This window comes from Pristiophorus japonicus, chromosome 5 (genome assembly GCF_044704955.1).
Source record: "Pristiophorus japonicus isolate sPriJap1 chromosome 5, sPriJap1.hap1, whole genome shotgun sequence".
In the NCBI taxonomy this organism is placed as follows: Eukaryota; Metazoa; Chordata; class Chondrichthyes; family Pristiophoridae; genus Pristiophorus; species Pristiophorus japonicus.
The window spans coordinates 294,567,407-294,589,962 of NC_091981.1; the positions used below are offsets into that span (position 1 = coordinate 294,567,407).

The window sequence follows — 22,556 nt, forward strand, 5'->3', positions numbered from 1 at the left end:
TAAAACATCCCAAGGTGCTGCATAGGAGCATTATCAACTAAAATTTGATATCAAGCGTGAAAGCAGATATTGTGGCAGAAGTTTGGTCAAAGAGGTAGGTTTAAAGGAATGTCTTGAAAGAGGAAAGAACATACCATAAGAAATAGGAGCAGGAGTAGGCCACCTGGCCCCTCGAGCCTGCTCCGCCATTTAATAAGATCATGGCTGATCTGATCATGGACTCAGCTCCACTGCCCTGCCCGCTCCCCATAACCCTTTATTCCCTTATCGCTCAAAAATCTGTCCATCTGCTCCTTAAATATAAATAAATGACCCAGCCTCCACAGCTCTCTGGGGCAGAGAAGTTCATAGATTTACAACCCTCTGAGAGAAGAAGTTACTCCTCATCTCAGTTTTAAATGGGCGGCTCCTTATTCTGAGACTATGTCCCCTAGTTTTAGTTTCCCCTATGAGTGGAAATAATCCTCTCTGCAGCCACCTTGTCGAGCCCCCTCATTATCTTATACGTTTCGATGAGATCACTTCTCATTCTTCTGAACTCCAAAGAGTATAGGCCCAACCTATTCAACCTATCTTCATAAGTCAATCCCCTCATCTCCGGAATCAAGTTGTGAACCTTCTCTGAACAGCCTCCAATGCAAATACCTGTATATCCTTCCTTAAATATGGAATCCAAAACTGTACGCAGTACTCCAGGTGTGGCCTCACCAATACCCTGTACAGTTGTAGCAGAACTTCTCTGCTTTTATCCCCCTTGCAATAAAGACCATCATTCCATTTGCCTTACTGATTACTTGCTGTACCTCCATACTAACTTTTTGTGTTTCATGCACAAGGACTCCTCTGTACTGCAGCACTTTGCAATGTCTCGCCATTAAATTATAATTTGCTTTTCTATTTTTTCTGCCAAAGTGGATAACCTCACATTTTTCCACATTATACTCCATCTGCCAAATTTTTACCCACTCATTTATCCGTTTGCAGATTTCTTATGTCCTCCTCACAATTTGCTTTCCCACCCATCTTTGTATCATCATCTAAGTCATTAATATAGATTGTAAATAGTTGAGGCCCCAGCACCGATCCCTGGAGCACCCCACTAGTTACTGTTTGCCAACTGGCAAATGACCCATTTATCCCGACTCTCTGTCTCCTGTTAGTTAGCCAATCCTCTATCCATGCTAATATATTACCCCCAACCCCGTGAACTTTTATCTTGTGCAGTAACCTTTTCTGTCATCAACATCATAAGCAATCCCTCGAAATCGACTCTAAAAGTGAGTTCTCAGCCCAATACGGGAATTACAGTCTCTGTCACGGGTGGAACAGACAGTGGTTGAAGGAAAGGGTGGGTGGGGAGTCTGCGTTTGGTTTCTGTATGTTCTTGGCGACGAGACTCGTGATGCTCAGCGCCCTCCCGGATGCTCTTCCTCCATTTAGGGCAGTCTTGGGCCAGGGATTCCCAGGTGCCGGTGGGGATGTTGCAGTTTATCAAGGAGGCTTCGAGCATAGAAGCATAGAAGCATAGAAAGTAGGTGCAGGAGTAAGCCATTTGGACCTTCAAGCCTGCACCACCATTCAATAAGATCATGGCTGATCATTCACCTCAGTACCCCTTTTCTGCTTTCTCTCCATACCCCTTGATCCCTTTAGACGTAAGGGCCATATCTAACTCCCTCTTGAATATATCCAATGAACTGGCATCAACAACTCTCTGCGGTAGAGAATTCCACAGATTAACAACTCTCTGAATGAAGAAGTTTCTCCTCATCTCAGTCCTAAATGGCTTACCCCTTATCTTTAGACTATGTCCCCTGGTTCTGGACTTCCCCAACATCGGGAACATTCTTCCTGCATCTAACCTGTCCAGTCCTGTCAGAATTTTATATGTTTCTATGAGATCCCCTCTCATCCTTCTAAACTCCAGTGAATACAGGCCCAGTCGATCCAGTCTCTCCTCATACGTCAACCCTGCCATCCCGGGAATCAGCCTGGTGAACCTTCGCTGCACTCCCTCCATAGCAAGAATGTCCTTCCTCAGGTTAGGAGACCAAAACTGAACACAATATTCCAGGTGAGGCCTCACTCAGGCCCCTCCATTTGGAAAACGCTTATATGTTTTCTCAAAGTTACAGATGGGGAGAAAATTATATAAAATAAATGAACTAGCAGCAAATCATGATGAAGGGTTAGCAAAGAAGACTTAAAATCTTAGCTGAAGAAGTGGGTTTTCAGAATGTTTTAAAAGGTGGAGCAAGAAGTGAAGTGGTTTATGGAAGGTGTGGCCTGGCTTCTTGCAGCTTTAGCTGGCAGAGGTGTGACACAGTTATCTATAACAACTTTAGATTTAAGGCCTGGTCAAACACATAGAACAAATAATTATGGAATTCCTGTTAAATCATCTGTTGTGCGGCCCCTTCTGTTCTACTCTGTATTAAGAGTGAACTTGCCTGATTGCTGTTTACAGTACGAGTTTAACTAGATCTGCTCCTGTTTTTAATTTAATATAATTTTAAAAAATTGGTCTTGGGATATTGGCAATGCTGGGTTGTTGTGAGTCAGTTGTGGCCAGGTGGTGTATACTAGAGTCAGGTGTGAGTCAGATTGGGTAGGGTTGGGGATGGCAGCCAGTGAACAGGTGGGGTTTTTAAAACAATTCAGCCTTCAGCAATTCTGACAAAGCATTTAGGACCTGAAATGTTAGCAACATCTTTTTCCTTTCTCCACAACCGTTGCCTGACTTGCTGAGCCTTTCAGCATTTTCTGTTTTTAATTCAGCCTTTATGGTCATTTATTTATGGGGCTAGCACAGAGACTTATTGAATTTATTTTTTTATAACTCTGCATGGTGGGATATAAACCCAGAGCCTCGAGGTTACTGACTCACTAACATCATTATCCCTATTTGTACCCTATAAGGTAGAAATGCTGTACAACAGTAACCAGGTCGCTCCTGCCCACTTGGTGAATGAAGTATCTTTCAGCTAAATTCATTGTATGTGACAATGCTGGTAGTTTCCTGTTACGTGTAATATTCTTCACGTTTATAGCTCTTCATTTCCAGTATGTACCAGCTGTACACCAACATTTTTGGTATCCACAGGTACTTAGGATTAGCAAAAATAGAGGGTGTCCTTGAAATGTTTTCTCTGTCTACCTGGGGCTCACTTGCCATGTAGGCGTTCCGAGTAGAGCGTTTGCTTTGGGAGTCTCATGTCAGGCATGCAGACGATATGGTCCGCCCAATGGAGCTGGTCGAGTGTGGTCAGTGCTTCGATGTTGGGGATGTTGGCCTGAGCGAGAACACAGATGTTGGTGGTCTATCCTCCCAGTGGATTTGCAGGATCTTGCATAGGCAGTGCTGGTGGTAACTTCTCCAGCGCTTTGAGGTGTCTACTGTATATGGTCCACGTCTCTGAGCCATATTGGAGGGCGAGTATCACTACTGCTGTGTATACCATAAGCTTGATGCGAGATTTGAGGTCATGGCCTTCAAACACTCTCTTCCTCAGGCGACCGAAGGCTGCGCTGGCATACTGGAGGCGGTATTGTACCTCATCGTCGATGTCTGCCCTTGCTGATAGTAGGCTCCCGAGATGTGGAAAATGGTCCACGTTGTCCAAGGCCGCGCCGTGGATCTTGATGACCGGGGGGGCAGTGATGTGAGGCGGAGTCAGGTTGGTGGAGGACCTTTGTCTTACAAATGTTTAGTGTAAGGCCCATGCTTTCGTACGCCTCAGTGAAGATGTTAATGATGGAGTGCGGTCTGTGAACGTGCGCAGACGTAAGCGTAGTCCGCGTACTGTAGTTCGCTGTCAGAGGATGGGCCGACCTTCGATGTAGACTAGAGGCGACGAAGGTTGAACAGGTTCCCATTGGTTCTATAGTTTAGTTCCAGTCCAACAGAGAGCATGTTGAGAGTGAGATGGAGCATTGCAGCGAGGAAGATCGAGAAGAGCATTGGCACGATGACGCAGCCCTGCTTGACTCCGGTCCGGATGTGGATTGGGTCTGTAGTGGATCTGTTGGTCAGAATCACGACTTTCATGTCATCATGGAGCAGGTGGAGGATGATGACAAACTTTTGGCGGCGGTCGAAACAGAGGAGGACACTCCATAGTCCCTCACGGTTCAGGGTGTCAAAGACCTTTGTGAGGTCAAAGAAGGCCATGTACAAGGGTTGGTGCTGTTCCCTGCATTTCTCTTGTAGTTGTCGCGTGGTGAAGATCATGTCCATTGTACCCCTTAGTGGACGGAATCTGCAATGGGACTCTGGGAGGAGCTCTTCAGCCACAGAGAGAAGACGGTTGAGAAGGATTCTAATGATGACTTTCCCAGTGCCCGACAGCAGGGAGATTCCTCTGTAGTTGCCGCAGTTGGACGTCCCCTTTTTTGAAGGTAGTCACGATACGGCATCTCTGAGATCACCCAGCATGCTGTCCTCCTTACAGATAAGAGAGATGAGGTCATGCATTCGTGCCAATAGCGCTTCTCCGCCATACTTCAGTGCCTTGGCGGGGAGTCCATCTGCTCCTGATGCCTTGCTGTTCTTGAGCTGACTGATTGCCTTTTCTATCTCGTGCAGGGCTAGGTTTTTGCTGAGGTGGTGGTGGGTAGCATGCTGCGGGATGGAGTCGAGGACACCCATGAACTTTTGTCTTGTGCAATAACCTTTTATGTGGCACCTTATCGAATGCCTTCTGGAAATCCAAATACTGGTTCTCCCTTATCCATCCTGCTCGTTATATCCTCAAAGAACTCCAGCAAGTTTGTCAAACATGATTTCCCTTTCATAAAACCATGCTGACTCTGCTTGATTGAATTATGCTTTTTCAAATGTCCTGCTACTGCTTCTTTAATAATAGCTCCAGCATTTTCTCAACAACAGATGTTAAGCTAACTGGTCTATAGTTTCCTGCTTTTTGTCTGCCTCCTTTTTTAAATAGGGGCGTTACATTTGCAGTTTTCCAATCTGCTGGGACCACCCCAGAATTCAGGGAATTTTGGTAGATTACAACCAATGCATCCACTATCCCTGCCGCTACTTCTCTTAAGACCCAAGGATATAAGCCATCAGGTCCAGGGGATTTGTCCGCCTTTAGTCCCATTATTTTACCGAGTGCTACTTCATTAGTGATAGTGATTGTATTAAGTTCTTCCCTCTCTATAGCCTCTTGATTATTCACTATTGGGATGTTTTTAGTGTCTTCTAACGTGAAGACCAATACAAAATATTTGTTCAACGTCTCTGCCATTTCCCTGTTCTCCATTATTAATTCCCCGGTTTCATCCTCTAGGGGACCAACATTTACTTTAGCTACTCTTCTCCTTTTTATGTACCTGTAGAAACTCTTACTATCTGTTTTTATATTTTGTGCTAGCTTATTTTCATAACTTATCTTCATTCTCTGTCATTTTTTTAGTCATTCATTGCTGGCTTTTAAAAGTTTCCCAATCCTCTGGCCTCTCACTAGTCTTGGCCACATTGTATGCCCTTGTTTTCAAGTTGATACTGTTATGTATTTAACCCTTGGCAACCTGTATCCCACCACCACCAGAGGGACTACCTGTTGGGGTCCCAAGTGATCCCAGCATCTCTTGGGAGCACTGTATATAAGCAGGCCCATCATGCGGTATCTGCACTCTGGAGTCGAATTAAAAGAGCTAAGATCACACTTACTCATTGCTTACAGTACTCAGTTTCATCCTTTATTATGAGCGTAACAATTGGCGACGAGGTAACGAACAACCACGCGGAAATGCAAAGAACAGTTGGTATCCTAGAGAAGTTCTTAGAAGGGGATGATTGGGAGGCCTTCATGGAGAGACTCGCCCAATACTTCGTGGCCAACGAGCTGGAAGGGGATGAGAACGCTGCCAAACGAAGGACAATTCTTCTTATTGTCCATGGGTAACAACCTATGGTCTCATGAAGAATCTTCTAGTTCCGGTAAAACCAACAACCAAATCCTATGAAGAATTGTGTACGCTGGTCTGGGAGCACTTAAATCCTAAGGAAAGCATTTTGATGGCGAGGTATCGGTTCTACACGTGTCAATGGACGGAGGGCCAGGAAGTGGTGAGCTACGTCGCCGAACTAAGGCGCCTTGCAGGACATTGCGAATTTGATGGATTCTTTGAACAAATGCTGAAAGACTTTTTTGTGCTTGGCATTGGCCATGAGGTAATCCTTTGCAAACTATTGACTGTTGAAATACCGAATTTGAGCAAAGCCATAACGATAGCGCAGGCATTTATGTCCACCAGCAATAACACCAAATAAATTTTGCAGCATAAAGAGGTTTCGGCCAGTACTGTGCACAAAGTAACGTCGTTTTCGAGCAGGAATATACATGGCAGAACGTACACGCCGGCTGCTTCATGACCTCAGGTGATCCAGAGTCCGTCATCAATCGTTAATGTGAGGCAGTTAACACCTTGTTGGCGTTGTGGAGGTGATCATCGGGCCCATCAATGCCGCTTCAAGCACTATGCGCGCAACGGCTGCAGGACAATGGGACACCTTCAACAAATGTGCAGGCGAGCTGCAAACTCTGCAAACCACCACATTGCAGAGGTGGATCAGGCTGAATTAGAGACTCGAACCAAGGAGGCAGAGGTGTATGGAGTACACATCTTCACCACAAAATGTCCACCAATAATGTTAAAAGTTGAACTGAATGGAATTCCAGTATCCACGGAACTGGACACGGGAGCAAATGAGCAAAAAGGTCTTCGACAGGCTGTGGTGCAACAAGGCACACAGGCCCAAGCTCAGCCCCATCCATACCAAGCTAAGAACTTACATCAAAGAACTGATCCCTGTGATTGGCAGTGCAGAAGTCAAAGTCTCCTATGATGGAACAGTGCACGAACTCCCACTATGGATCGAGCCAGGGGATGGCCCCACACTGTTCGGCAGAAGCTGGCTGGGAAAAATCCGTTGGAACTGGGACGACATCCGAGCGCAGAATTTGTGGGGACTATAAAGTAACGATTAACCGTTTTTCGCTACAGGACCAGTAGCCGCTACCCAAGGCAGACGACCTATTTGCGACCCTGGCTGGAGGAAAGACATTCACCAAGTTGGACCTGACCTCGGACTACATGATGCAGGAGCTGGAGGAATCTTCGGAAGGCCTCACCTGCATCAACACGCGCAAAGGTCTGTTCATCTATAACAGATGCCCGTTCGGGATTCGGTCAGCCGCGACAATTTTCCAATGGAACATGGAGAGCCTGCTAAAGTCAGTTCCACACACCGTGATTTTCCAGGGCGACATACTAGTCACACGTCGGGACACCATCGAACACTTGAAGAATCTGGAAGAGATTCTAAGTCAGCTAGATCGCGTGGGACTCAGGTTGAAACGCTCGAAGTGTGTTTTCCTGGCGCCAGAGGTCGAGTTCTTGGGAAGAAGAATCGCAGCAGACGGCATTAGACCCACCGACGCCAAGATGGAGGCCATCAAGAATGCGCCGAGACCACAGAACGTGATGGAGCTGCGGTCGTTCCTAGGACTCCTCAACTATTTCGGCAATTTCCTACCCGGGTTAAGCACCTTGCTAGTGTGCTACTGTGCAAGGGAGACGACTGGGTATGGGGGAATTCACAAGAGGCTGCCTTTGAGAAAGCCAGAAATCTGTTATGTTCAAACAAACTGCTTGTTCTGTATAACCAATGTAAACGATTAGTGCTAGCTTGCGATGCGTCGTCATATGGGGTCGGGTGTGTGTTACAACAGGCTAACGAATTGGGGATTTTGCAATCGGTCGCTTATGCTTCCAGAAGTCAGTCCAAGACCGAAACGGCCTACAGCATGATTGAAAAAGAAGCTCTGGCGTGCGTTTACGGGGTGAAAAAAAATGCACCAGTATTTGTTTGGTCTCAAGTTTGAGCTTGAAAGCTCATATCGCTATTCTCAGAGAGCAAAGGGATTAACACCAATACCTCTGCCCTCATCCAAAGATGGACACAAACGCTGTCTGCATACAACTATGTAATCCGCCACAGACTGGGCACAGAGAACTGCGCTTATGCTCTCAGTCGGCTACCATTGCCCATCATTGGGGTGGAAATGGCACAGCCTGCAGACTTGCTCATGGTGACGGATGCATTCGAAAATGAAAAGTCACTCATTACGGCCCGCCAGATCAGGACCTGGACCAGCCAGGATCCTTTACTGTCCCTGGTAAAAAAAAACGTGTCCTCCATGGGAGCTGCTCCAGTGTCCCAACGGAGATGCAGGAAGAGATTAAACCGTTCCACAGGCACAAAGACGAAATGTCCTTACAGGCGGACTGTCTTTTGTGGGGTAATCGCGTGGTCTTGCGCAAGAAAGGCAGAGAAACATTCATACATGACCTACACAGCACCCACCCAGGCATCGTAATGATGAAAGCCATAGCCAGAGCACCATGTGTGGTGGCCCGACATCGACTCAGATTTAGAGTCATGCGTGCGCCAGTGCAACACTTGCTCTCAACTGAGCAATGCACCCAGAGAGGCACCGCTAAGTTTGTGGTCGTGGCCCTCCTATCGTGGTCTAAGATCCACGTTGACTATGCTGGCCCATTTCTAGGCAAAATGTTCTTGGTTGTTCTGGATGTTTATTCAAAATGGATTGAATGTGTAATAATGTCTGTAAGCACGTCCACCGCCACCATCGAAAGCCTACGAGCCATGTTTGCCACACATGGCCTGCTTGATGTCCTTGTCAGCGACAATGGGCCGTGTTTCACTCGTGCTGAATTCAAGGAATTCATGACCCGCAATGGGATCAAACACATCACATCTGCCCCGTCCAACAGCCAGACAGAACGGGGAGTTCAGACCATCAAGCAAAGCTTGAAACGCATGTCGGAAGGCTCCCTGCAAACCCGACTGTCCCGAGTTCTGCTCAGCTACTGCACCAGACCCCACTCGCTCACCATGGTTCCCCCAGCTGAGCTGCTCATGAAAAGGGCGCTCAAAACAAGGCTCTCTCTTGTCCACCCTGATCTCCATGATCACGTCGAGGGCAGGCGGTATCAACAAAGCATGTACCATGATCGCGCAAATTTGTCACACGATATTGAGGTCAATGATCCTGTGTTTGTACTCAATTATGGACATGGTCCCAAATGGCTCGCTGGCACGGTCATAGCCAAAGGTCATAGGTCAAATTGGCCAATGGACTGACGTGCAGAAAGCATTTGGACCAAATCAAGTTGTGGTTCACCAACAGCTACGAACAACCCGAAGAGGACACCACCAACTTCGACCCTCAAACACACAAACAAGTGGCAACCGACATCACGGTTGACCACGAAACCGAACTCACCATCCCCAGCAGCCCGGCAAGGCCAGCTGCCCAGCAGCCCAGTGAAGAACCAACCAACTCACCCACACCTGCATTTGTACTGAGACAATCGACAAGGGAGCGAAAAGCCCCAGATCGTCTCACCCTGTAAATAAGTGTACTATTGATTTTACGAGGGAGTGATGTTATGTATTTAACCCTTGGCAACCTGTATCACACCACCACCAGAGGGCCTACCTGTTGGAGTCCCAAGGGGTCCCAGCATCCCTTGGAAGCACTGTATATAAGCAGGCCCACCACGCAGTACCTGCACTCTGGAGTCGAATTAAAGGAGCTAAGGTCACACTTACTCATTGCTTACAGTACTCAGTTTCATCCTTTATTTTGAGTGTAACAGATACCATCCCTTATTTCCTTAGTTAGCCACCGCTGATTATCCCTTCTCTTACAATCTTTCCTTCTCATTGGGATGTATTTTTGTTGCGAGTTGTGAAATATCTCCTTAAATGTTTACCACTGCTCATGAACCTATTTTCCCAGTCCACTTTAGCCAACTCTGCCTTCATAACTTTGTAGTCCCTTTTATTTAAGCTTAGGACACTGGTTTGAGATCCAACTTTCTCATTCTCCAACTGAATTTGAAATTCAACCATGTTATGGTCACTCATTCCTAGAGGATCCTTTATTAATCCTGTCTCATTACACAGTATTAGATCTAAGATAGCCTGCTCCCTAGTTGGTTCCGCAACGTACTGTTCAAGGAAACTGTTCCGGATACACACTATGAACTCTTGCTCAAGACTACCCTGTCCAATCAATATGAAGGTTAAAATCACCCATGATTATTGCCGTTCGTTTTTTACATGCCTCCATGATTTCTTGATTTATACTCTGTCCAACAGTGTAGCTACTGTTAGGGGGCCTATAGACTACGCCCACCAGAACCTTTCCCCCTTATTATTCCTTATCTCCATCCAAACTGATTGAACATCTTGATCTTTTGAGCCAATATCATTTCTCACTAATGCACTGATCTCATCCTTTATTAATAGTGCTACCCCACCTTCTTTTCCTTTCTGTCTGTCCTTCCGAATTGTCAAATACCCCTGAATATTTAGTTCCCAGTTCTGGTCACCTTGCAACCATGTCTCTGTAATGGCTATCAGATCATACCCATTTGTCTCTATTTGTGCCATCAACTCATCTATCTTGTTATGAATGCATTCAGATAAAGAGCTTTTAAATTTGTTTTTTTATCATTTTTTCCAGTTTTGACACCACTTTCTGATTCAAATTTATGTTTATACATTCTGTCCCTTCCTGGCAAGTGAGGTTAAAGAGATTTAGGGAGGGAATTCCAGGGTTTAGGGCCTTGGCAGCTGAAGGCACAGCCGCCAGGGTTAAAGCAATTAAAATGTGACAACCAGGAAGGTAGAAGGAGAACTAGATGGACCTGGGTCTTTTTTCATCTAACAATTTCTATTATTCAATTATTAAGGCAAAAAGTAAATATGCAATGAAATTATTAAAGAATATACTTGACACCCTTTCCACCATCAGCATCCTGGAGCATATTGAGAAATCCTTTGGGGAGAATCACGGGTAGGATCTAGGATCTACCATTCCATCAGCTTACAGCATAAGCTGTTGCACTTTTCATTTAAGGGATTATTTGCAGTTGGGTGGGAGACAAAGTAAGGGAAAACAAAGAATTGGCTTTTAATGGTGGCTCTGACAATCTCTGGCAAGTCTTTCCCGCTGAAAATAAAAAATCAAACCAAAAATGTACTGTTTGTTATTATTTGCCATTTGATGTTTCTATATTTTCAGTACTTACCACATGCGTCAGATTGATTCATTGAATTCGGTAGGAACACGTCATCATCTCCATAAGATACATCATCTAAGTAATGATCTAAGTATTCATCGTCATATGATGAAGGTTCTGTCATTAAAAAGACAGTAAGAGGTAGAAGTGTTATTTCGTCATGAGCTATCCATGCAACCTGCTCACTATACTGGTAGTCTGTTACAAGTTTTGGTATCCCAAGTCGAAGCCATTCTAAAAAAATTAAGCCATTTTTTCCTCTAAAGACTATTTCATTAGCAACAGCAGTGAGGGTCTCGCCTGCCTACAGAATTCAATTAGAACCATTGAGTCTGGCATCAAGGAGCCCTAGTAAAATTGAAGTCAATGGGAATCAGGGAAAAAACTCTTTACAAGTTGGAGTCATACCTAATACGAAGATGGTTGTGATTATTGGAGGTCAATCATCTCAGCCCCAGGACATCGCTGCAGGAGTTCCTCAGGGCAGTGTCCTAGCCCCAACCATCTTCAGCTTCATCAATGACCTTCCCTCCATCATAAGATCAGGGGGGTGAAACCACCCTCCACCCCAAACAGTGCGGCTAACTTGAATTAAATGATCAGAGAGGGATTTTGCCTTCGTTTAGGGTGCAATTTCATCGGACCGGTGTTTCAGGTGGCTGTGGGGCAGAAGTAGGTCAAGAGTGGGGTGGAAAGCGTCCCGCACTGAGCACTTCAGCACAGCGCCGATGATGTCAGCATGATGCAGGCTTGCCGCGTCGTGCTGATGCACAGCAATGTCCCTCCCCTTCAATTAAAGGGGAGAGCTGCTGTGAGCGCTGCAGGCACTTTAGTGGAGCCCACTGGGCCACCAGGGAGGGCTTTGGCTGTGCCAGTGGCCCGGTACCCAAGAGAGGGTGCAGGCTGGCCTGTTGGCAATCTGGCCGAATGCATGACTGTCATTGTTAAAATAAAATGGTGGCCACGGCGGAGCGCCCTCCCTTTTAAGGGCGAACGCATTGCCCAGCCACTGGCAGGTTCCATTGGGAAAAGCTGTCGGGGGCACGACCAGCAGCCGCTCCGCTCCCGTGGACCAATTTCCCTCGTGGGGTGGAAAGGGGTTACCGCTGGGAGGTAATGGACCTTAAGGAGGGAAGAAAACTTCGGACCCCAGAAGTCCAATGACAGTCAAGAAGCTCGACACTATCCAGGTTAAAGCAGTCCGGATGAACCGTACGCATCCACCACCTTAAATATTCACTTTGTCCACCATGGGCACAACGTGGCTGCAGTGTGTACCATCTACAAGATGCACTGCAGCAACACGCTAATGCTTGAGAGCATCTCCCAAACCTGTGTCCTCTACCACCCAGAAGGACGAGGACAGCAGGCACATGGGAACACAATCATCTCCAAATTCCCCTCCAAGTCACACACCATCCTGGCTTGGAAATATATTGCCGTTCTTTCATCATCGCTGGGTCAAAATCCTGGAACTCCCTCCGAAACAGCATTGTGGAAGAACCTTCACCTCACAGACTGCAGCAGTTCAAGATGGCTGCTCACCATCATCTTCTCAAGGGCATTTAGGGATAGGCAATAAATGTTGGCCTTGTAAGCGACGGCCATGAATGAATTAAAAAAAGGATGATCTGCATATTTAGAAGGTCCCACAAGGATCTGTGCTGGGACCTCAACTTTTCACTGTATTTATTAATTTAATGACTTAGATAACACAATAGACATCCACATACTCAAGTTTGCTGATGACGCGAAGATTGATGATCATGGGCTAGATTTTACATTTTTGTGCAGATCGCCCAAAAATGGGCGTTATTTCCAGTGTGGGCGGTAAAAATGGGGTTTCAGATTGCCAGCTTCTCGCCCATTCTCAAAGCACCTAGTCTCCATTTTTGGAATTGGGCATTATGGCGAGCGATATGAAATGGGCGTTAAATCTCACTGACCTTCTGCCGTAAAGTGTTGCCGTCCTTAGCAACGGTATGGCAACGCTCGATTCCCGCGATTCAGGAGGTCAAGGGTCATCATCACATGCGCAGAAGAGGAGACAGAGAGAGAGGGAGCTCAGAGGGACTGAAGGCGTGTGTGGATGTGATGTGGCTGCTTTGGGAGGAGGAAGGGAGAGTTTAGAGCTTTAGAGCAAATAGAGAAATAAAAATTAGCTGTTACCAGCCATATATTTGCCCGATTTTGGCCGATAATGGAGGGAGAGGAGGAGGCATCACAGCACGCTGTGGAGACTGACGCTGGCGAGAGTAGTGAGCTGGGAGAGGAGCACATTGGAGGGTGCAAAAGAGTGAGGAGGTTCTCGGATGAGGCAAATGCCTCCCTCCTACAGGAGGTCGAGTTACACTGGGGTGATTTGACATAGGGAGGGCGTGGGAAGCCCACCCCAAAGATATGGACCGAGATAATAGAGGTGGCGACCAATGAGGTGCGTGAGGGAAACCAATGCCGCAAACAATGGGACAACCTTGTGGGATCCGCAAGTGTAAGTATTACATTTATTTACATGTACTATGTATTTATATAATTTAATTTGTAACAGTCATGAGTGACTATCAGCAGATGTGAGGTCTTTCACTTTTACCGGGAATGGTGTACTCAAAGCCTGCGGTCACAGTGCACATCTTTAGGTAAAGAATGATAATTACCATAATCATCATGATTACTTCTGTCGATTATGTGTTATCAGTCTCTGTGACAGTACCTAGCAATGATATCACACAATGATCCCATGCCATGTCGTCCTGCCACCTTTTACAGAAGGAGCTATCGACGATGAGATCCGTGCAGAGGCAAACGGGTGGGGATCACCAGTTGTCAGCGACATCATTGAGATGGAGGAGCAGGTGCTCACACTCGTGGGGAAGCACCCCCAGACAGCCGCGCAAGCATCTGCAGACCTGAAGTGATGCCACGTGAGTAAAGCTTACACCATTGCGTGTTGTAAAGTCAATAGATGCCACACCCACTCATATCCGAACAATCATATATGATAGATGATTTCTAAAATTGTCCCAGAAATAATGCTGGCCTAATGAAAATCATTGCAATGCACCATGTGTTGATGGTCATGAAATGTGATGTCTGTGATGATCTTGATAGCGGTGGTGCTTTTGTCGTGCATATGCTGTGTGTAGTGCTGGAATCACCTTGTGACTCTAGCACCCCCTTCTCCTCTAATAACCTCATTTGTGTTGTGCAGCTCAACCAGCAGCGCGGCACCAGGCAAGACCACAGAGGCTAAAAGGTGGGGGCGTGGGGCCGGACTCACTGAACGATCCTACATCTGCTGAGGAGCTCCGATTCTCGCCCGTCAATCCCCTGGGTCTGTTCTCTACGGATAAGAGCGCCAACTTCGAGGAACCTGCATCGCCATGCTCCAGAAGCCATTCCACCTCAAGGCCATCTAGTGTTCCTCCGGTCATTCCCGCCTCCACTCTGGAGGTACCGGCGCCAAGCACCTCGCCACAGGGCACCCCATTTGTCCCCAGGACGGCGCCGACCCCGCTGAGGTTTTGTAGACGCGGCAGGTCTGGTCCACGAGCGCAACATGAGAGCAGAGAGATGGTACAGTTGTCCAGGAGGACTGTAGACATTGGTGACCAGCTCCTCGAAGCATTGGGGGGCATATCATGACCGAGTACGTTCCGCTGATGGCGGAGGCCCTGGAGGCAATAGCCAGGAACAGGCCTCCCAATGGTCCCAGAGCGTGGCACTCCTCCCCTAGGTTCCGCACCACCACTGCGAACAACAGATGAGAGGCAGGACCAAGGTCCTGCTTCTGGATCAAAGAATGTTCCCCCTTCGGCACCCACCGCTCCGGTACTCGTGCAACCACCGCCTCTGCCTTCATCCCCCCCATTAGGCAGCGCCTGAGGAGTTCTTCGGCCAGGCGCTATGGAGCGAGGAGGGCAAGGGGTAGAGGTGGGGAGAAAAAGGAGAGGGGGGAAGGAAAGTGAAGTGTATGTCCGCAGGCGATGGCTGTGTTATATCTCCATCTGGGTGTATGCAATTTATTGCAATGTATGGGGGGAAGGGACCACCCTCCTGCTTTGCCTTTGTATTCTGTGTTGCTGGACATGTTGAACATTTGATTGATGTAAATGGTGGAAAAAGTGGGGTGTGGGCAGGGGTTGGGTGTTTTTGCCCGTGATACTTATGATTTCAGACCAATGTTCGTATAAAAATATTTTTATTGAACATTACCTTGTTTCGCATTGTATCAGATAGCTGGACCGTTACACACTGGTGATTCCTTAACATGAAAGGGTTAAATAAAACTTAACTTCAATCAACATAAACTTTAACTGGCACCAAGGTGATGGGCACCATTGATGTCTGAGCTGCACACACACAGCAGTGTGTCTGCGTTGTCACTCACAGCAATGTTCTTTCAGGCAAATCATTCAGATATCAGCTCCTCACATAAGAGTTTTGCATCTATGTAGCCATCACGGGCCCTTTACTGCGGTCTGGAGGGGGTCGTAGGCATGGTTGCATAGCCAGCCTGATTGTCTGGCCCTAGGTCAGCGTTCAGCCCCTCGTCCTCATCTTCCTCTCTCTCCTGAGGTTGAGCATCAGTCCCTTCAGGAAATTCTTTTCCCCTCCTGATAGCCAGGTTGTACAGCATGGAGCACACGACCATGAATTTACCTACTTGCTCAGGGTTGTATTGTAGCTTCCTGCCTGAGTGGTCCAGACATCTGAAGTGCTACTTAAGAGCAGTTATTGTTTCCTGGATCACATTGCGTGTGTTTCTGTGGCTCTGGTTGTATCGCTTCTCGGCCTCAATGTGAGTGTCACGCAGGGGGGTCATCAGCCAGGTGGCCTGCTCCTGCATCTAATTTCTATGTTTCTATGTTTCGAGGCCATATCAATTATCACCAAGCATCCAGCATTGTCCCTGTGGCTGACTCAAAAACATGTCAGAGACAGCGCTCTCACGCAGGATGTGAGCCTCATCGAAGCTGCCCGGACATTTGGCATTCACTGCCATTATGATCTGGTTGTGGTCGACAACTAGTTGGACCTCAGGGAGTGAAATCCTTTTCTGTTACGAAAAAGCTCTGGGTCCTGAGAATGTGCCCGCATGGTGATGTGAGTGCACTGTATTGCTCCCTGCACCCTGGGGAACTTAGCAATGCAGTAGAATGCTCCAGCTCTGTCAGTCTGTGCCTCTGTGGTCATGGGGAAGCTGATAAAGTCCATCCTATGCACGTAAAGGACCTCTGTAGCCTGTCTAATGCAGCGATGGGTGGGATGGTGAGACAGAGGGGAAATCTCGACCGCGGAGGCCCGAAAGGAACCGGACGCGTAGAAAGACAGTGCCGCGGTGACCTTGACCTCGACCGACACTGATGTCAGGCTGCATATGTGGCCTGATGAGCTCACATATTTCATTGATCACCACCTTGTGGAAGTGCAGTCTCTGAAGGCAGGTGTGCTCGGACACGTCAAGGTAAGACCTCTTTTCCCTGTACATGCGGGGTGTGTATGGTCTAGCCCTCCTCCTCATTCTTGCACATCTTAAATTGGGCACATAATAATGTGCATCAGACATTGAGCCATCTTTGCTACAAATATACAAAAGTCCTGGTTAGACCACATCTGGGATACTGTGTACAGTTCTCTGCACCGCACCTTAGAAAGGATATATTGGCTTTGGAAGGAGTGCAGCGCAGACTCACCAGAATGTTACCAAACCTGCAAAGGTTAGGTTATAAGGTGCGATTATATAAACTAGGGCTTGCATTCCCTGGTATATTGAAAGTAGTCACCACCTCACCAGTCATAACCAGACTAGCTACTTACATTCCAATTTCTGAATGAGTCTTTTAACAGCTCACAGATGTCTATTCTCCATATGAGCAGTGGTCCTAATTTCATATGCCCACTCTGTTCCCATGTCCCTTTATCACTCTTCCTTTCAATCACATTTCTAACCTATTCTGTTGACATGATCAATTACTAACTCCTGTAGTACATTCCACAACACAAGAACATAAGAAATAGGAGCAGGAGGAGGCCATTTGACCCCTCGAACCTGCTCCACCATTCAATAAGATCATGGCTGATCTGATCATGGACTCAGTTCCACTTCCCTGCCCGCTCCCCATAACCCTTTATTCCCTTATCGCTCAAAAATCTGTCTATCTCCACCTTAAATATATTCAAAGACCCAGCCTCCACAGCTCTCTGGGACAGTGAATTCCATAGATTTACAACTCTCTGAGAGAAGAAATTCCTTCTCATCTCAGTTTTAAATGGACAGCCCCTTATTCTGAGACTATGCCCCCTAGTTTTAGTTTCCCCCATGAGTGGAAGTATACTCTCTGCATCCATCTTATCCAGCCCTGTCATTAGCTTATGCATTTTGATAAGATCACCTCTCATTCTTCTCAACTCCAATGAGTATAGACCCAACCTACTCAACCTATCTTCAACACCCTCATCTCTGGAATCAACCTAGTGAACTTTCTCTGAATAGACTCCAATGCAAGTATATCCTTTCTTAAATACGGAGACCAAAACTGCACGCAGTATTCCAGGTGTGGCCTCACCAATACTCTGTACAGTTGTAGCAGGACTTCCCTGCTTTTATACTCTATCATTGCGGTAAAGGCCAACATTCCATTTGCCTTCCTGATTACTTGTTGTACCTGAATACTAACTTTTTATGTTTCATGCACAAGGACCCCCAGGTCCCTCTGTACTGAAGCACTTTGCAATTTTTCTCCATTTAAATTATAATCTGCTTTTCTATTTTTTCTGCCAAAGTGGATAACCTCACATTTTCTTACATTATACATCATCTGCCAAATTTATGCCCACTCACTTAGCTTGTCTATACCCCAAGATGGAAGCCTGTGCGGGGAGGCAGAGGGAAGTTGAGAGGAGACGGGGGCGGGGGATGGAGGGGAGAGTGGTGGAGGTGGAGGGCGGAGAAACCCAGGGCCGGGGACAGGAGGGGCCACATTGCAGCGGAGGTCTGGCGGGGGCGAAGTGTGTTGGAGGGGCGGGCCTGGGGACTCTGTGCCTCGGTGCGGGGAGTGTTCAGAGTGGGGTGGACGGGTTGACTGCACAGATGGCGGTTGGTGGATGTGGTGTGGTTGCCGTTGCGGGGGCGTGGCTCCGGGGTGGCCGGGGCTGGGGGCTCGACATCCGGGGGTGTTCGGCATTTGGGAAGGATTCTGACGGGACGGGGCGGGTTGGGTGCAGGGGGAGTGTTCCCGGTGTTGGGCGGGTCCGGAGCCGGGGCAGGGGGGCACGGTCTTGGGATGGGGGGGGCTGTTTGGGGCTGGGATGGGGAGAGACTTCTTCACTCGGGGAGTTGTTGGCCTGTGGGGTTCCCTGCCGCGGAGAGTTGTTGATGCCAGTTCATTGGATGTGTTCGGGAGGGAGTTGGATGTGGTCCTTGCGGCTGGGGGGGTCGGGGGGTGTGGAGGGGGCGTGGGGGGGAGGTGCTGGGATGGATGATCAGCCATGATCTTGTTGAATGGCGGTGCAGGCTCGAAAGGCCGAATGGCCTACTCCTCCACCTATTTTTATGTTTCTATGTTTCTACCCCTTTACAGATCTTTTGTGTCCTCCTCACAATTTGCTTTCTCACCCAACTTTGTGTCATCAGCAAATCTGGTTACATTACACTCGGTCCCTTCATCCAAATCATTAATATAGATTGTAAATAGTTGAGGCCCCAGCACTGATCCCTGCGGCTCCCCACTAGTTACTGTTTGCCAACTGGAAAATGACCCGTTAATCCTGACTCTCTGTTTTCTCAATCCATGCTAATATATTACCCCCAACCCCGTAAACTTTTATCTTGTGCAGTAACCTTTTATGTGGCCACATCCACTGATTCCCCCTTATCCACCCTGCTCGGTACATCCTCGAAGAACTCCAGCAAATTTGTCAAACATGATTTCCCTTTCATAAAACCATGCAGACTCTGCTTGATTGAATCATGCTTTTCTAAATGTCCTACTACTGCTTCCTTAATAATGGACTCCAGCATTTTCCCAACGACCAGTCTATAGTTTCCTGCTTTCTGTCTGCCTCCTTTTTTAAACAGGGACGTTACATTTGCGGTTTTCCAATTTGTTGGGACCTCTCCAGAATCCAGGGAATTTGGGTAGATTACAACCGATGCATCCACTCTCTTTGCAGCCATTTCTTTAAGGACCCTAGGATGCAAGCCATCAGGTCCATGGGACTTCTCCGCTTTTAATCCCATTATTTTATCGAGTACTACTTTTTTAGTGATAGTGGTGTATAAAGTTCCTCCCTCCCGATAGCCCCTTGATTATCCGATATTGGGATGTTTTTAGTGTTTTCTACTGTGAAGACCTATACAAAATATTTGTGTAAAAAAATTTCTCCTGCTCTCTGTTTTAAATCTCTTGCATTTAGTCTTACATCTGTCTCCAAAATCTTTGTAGTATTTTAGTTGAGAGCATTGAATTCCATTGAACATAGCTGCCTTACAACTTGTATCGCAGGGTTTGTGGGTTATGGATCTGGCAGTAACAATGCGGGTATATATGATAAGAGCTTTGACCCTTTTGGCATAGATTAATCAGGACCCCCACCTCTTTCCAGCGGGAGTACTGGTCGCCTATATGGATCTCCAAACAAAAATCGGAAACAGGCAACCTCCAGTGAGACATTCCAACCCCCCTCCTCACCCCCCCCCCCCACCCCACGGATTACGTCCTGCTACCACCACATTTCTAGGCATACATGGGGCCAAGGTGAGATGAAAATGAGCTCCATTCTATTCCCATCCTTCTTCTTGATCAGCATTAAAATAAAACTGAATGAACTATTTAAAAAATATATACTTCACTGCAGAAACTCTAGAGGATTATAAGAAGTGCAGGGGTGCAATTTAAAAAGATATCAGGAAAGCAAAGAAAGAGAGCATGAAAGAATATTCATAAGTAAAATCAGGAAAAAACAAAAGATGTTTTATAAATACATTAAGAGCAAGAGGATAACTAGAGAAAGAGTTGGGCCTATTAGAGACCATAAAGGAAATCTGTGTGTGGAGGCGGAAGACTTGGGTAGGATGCTTAATGCATACTTTGCATTCATTTTCACAAAAGAGAGGGCTGATGCAGACTCTGCAATGAGGGAGGAGGAGTGTGAAATATTAAACAATATAAATATAGTGAGAGAGGATGTATTAAGTGCCTTATCAGCATTGAAAGTGGAAAAATCCCCAGGCCCGGATGAAGTGTATCCCAGGCTGTTAAGAGAAGCATAAGAGGAAATAGCAGAGGCTCTAAACATTATTTTCCAATCTTCTCTGACTACAGGTGTGTGCCAGAGGACTGGAGGACTGCTAATGTTGTACCTTTGTTTAAAAAGGGAGAAAGGGATAGACCGAGTAATTACAGTCCAGTCAGCCTAACCTTGTTGGTGGGAACATTATTGGTAAAACTCCTGAGGGACAGGATAAATCTTAATTTGGAAAGACATGGATTAATCAAGGACAGTCAGCATGGATTTGTTAAGAGAAGGTCGTGTCTGACTAACTTGATTGAATTTTTTTGAGGAGGTAACCAACAGGGTCGATGAGGGCAGTGCGTATGATATAGTGTATATGGATTTTAACAAAGCTTTTGATAAGGTCCCACATGGCAGATTGGTCACGAAGGTAATAGCCCATGGGATCCAGGGCAAAGTGGCAAGTTGGATCCAAAATTGGCTCGGAGGTAGGAAGCAAAGGGTAATGGTTGATGGGTGTTTTTGTGACTGGATGGCTGTATCCAGTGGGGTTCCGCAGGGCTCATTCTGGGTCCCTTGCTTTTTATAATATATATCAATTACTTGGACTTAAATGTTGAGGGGGATATTTAGGAAGTTTGCAGATAACATTAAAATAGGCTGTGTGGTTGATAATGAAGAAGAAAGCTGCGGACTTCAAGAAGATATCAATGTACTGGTCAGGTGGTTAGGACAGTGGCAAATGGAATTCAATCCAGATAAATGTGAGGGAATGCATTTGGGGAAATCCAACAAGGCAAGGGAATACACATTAAATGGTATGACACTGAAAAGTGTAGAGGAGCAAAGGGACCTTGGAGTACAGGCCACGTAGATAAGGTTAAGAATACTTGCCTTTATTAGCTAAGGCATAGAATACAAAAGCAAAAACACTAGTTAGGCCACAGCTGGAGTACTGTGTGCAGTTCTGGTCACCACATTACAGGAAAGATGTGATTGCATTGGAAAGGGTGCAGAGGAGATTTATAAGAATGTTGCCTGGACTGGAGAGTTTAGCTATGAGGAAAGATTGGAGATGCTGGGTCTGTTTTCTTTGGAACAGAGAACTGATTGAGGTGTATAAAATTATGAGGGGCCTGGATAGAGTGGAAAGGAAGGATCTGTTTCCATTTGCAGATGGGTCAACAACCAGGAGGCATAGATTTAAAGTAATTGGGGGAGGTTTGGAGGTGATGGAGGTCTGAAACATAGAAATATAGAAAATAGATGCAGGAGTAGGCCATTCGGCCCTTTGAGCCTGCATTCAATAAGATCATGGCTGATCATTCACCTCAGTACTCCTTTCCTGCTTTCTCACCATACCCCTTGATTCCTGGATCTGGAACTCACTGCCTGAAAGGGTGGTAGAGGCAGGAACCCTCATCACATTTAAAAAAATACTTGGATGTGCACTTAAAATGCCATAACCTACAGGGCTACGGATCAAGAGCTGGAAAGTGGGATTAGGCTGGATAGCTAATGGTTGGCTGGCACAGACATGACGGGCTGAAATGACCTCCTTCCGTGCTGTAAATTTCTATGATTTTGTTGTTTGGGCTTTTAACTATTCCCTGAATCCCTGAGGGGCCCCAAACAACTATGGCTAACAGCTTCAATGCGGAATAAACAAAAGTTCTTTCACAGGGGTGTAATTTTAGGTGATTGTGTAAATCAGGTGATATCAAATTGGCCACCAATTATATACCTCGCCCAATGTTTCTTTCCATTGGAAGTTGTTGGGGTGTGAAATGAGCAGATAATTCAATATCACCCATTTGAAGTTATTACCCAAAGTTAAGATTGCCCTTCACAGAGTCTAAAATAAGAGATTTTAACCGTACTTGATCAATAGAAACCTGGCAGGTAGGCAGTTAAAATCGCCCTTGCTCTTACCTGTCCGAAAACCACCATGATCGCAACATCCATAATTTTAACCCGCTCTCCTGAGGACACGCGCCCAGAGCCAACAGGGGTCTTCTTTACATATGCATGTTGTGGCCCAATTACATAATTGAGACCCAGCTGTAATTTTAACTCAGACCTGAGTGGAGAATCCACCTAGAATTAAAATCGGGGCCTAGTTCCTGTTCAGTACAACCCTAGCTACAAGCTCAAGGTGGAATACGAGAGACTTTTATATGATGGCATGCGTC

General features: G+C 46.5%; 1 protein-coding gene across 19 annotated transcripts in view; it reads right to left on the minus strand.

Moving 5' to 3' along the window:
- Positions 1-22,556, minus strand: part of LOC139264761 (uncharacterized) — a 460,034-nt gene that overhangs the window by 300,185 nt on the left and 137,293 nt on the right. For all 19 annotated transcript variants that reach the window (XM_070881860.1, XM_070881862.1, XM_070881861.1 and 16 more), the window contains exon 4: positions 11,140-11,247. In XM_070881860.1, the coding sequence (XP_070737961.1) occupies positions 11,140-11,161 (22 nt within the window). In that variant the 5' untranslated portion in view covers positions 11,162-11,247. The remainder of the gene's footprint in view (positions 1-11,139; positions 11,248-22,556) is intronic.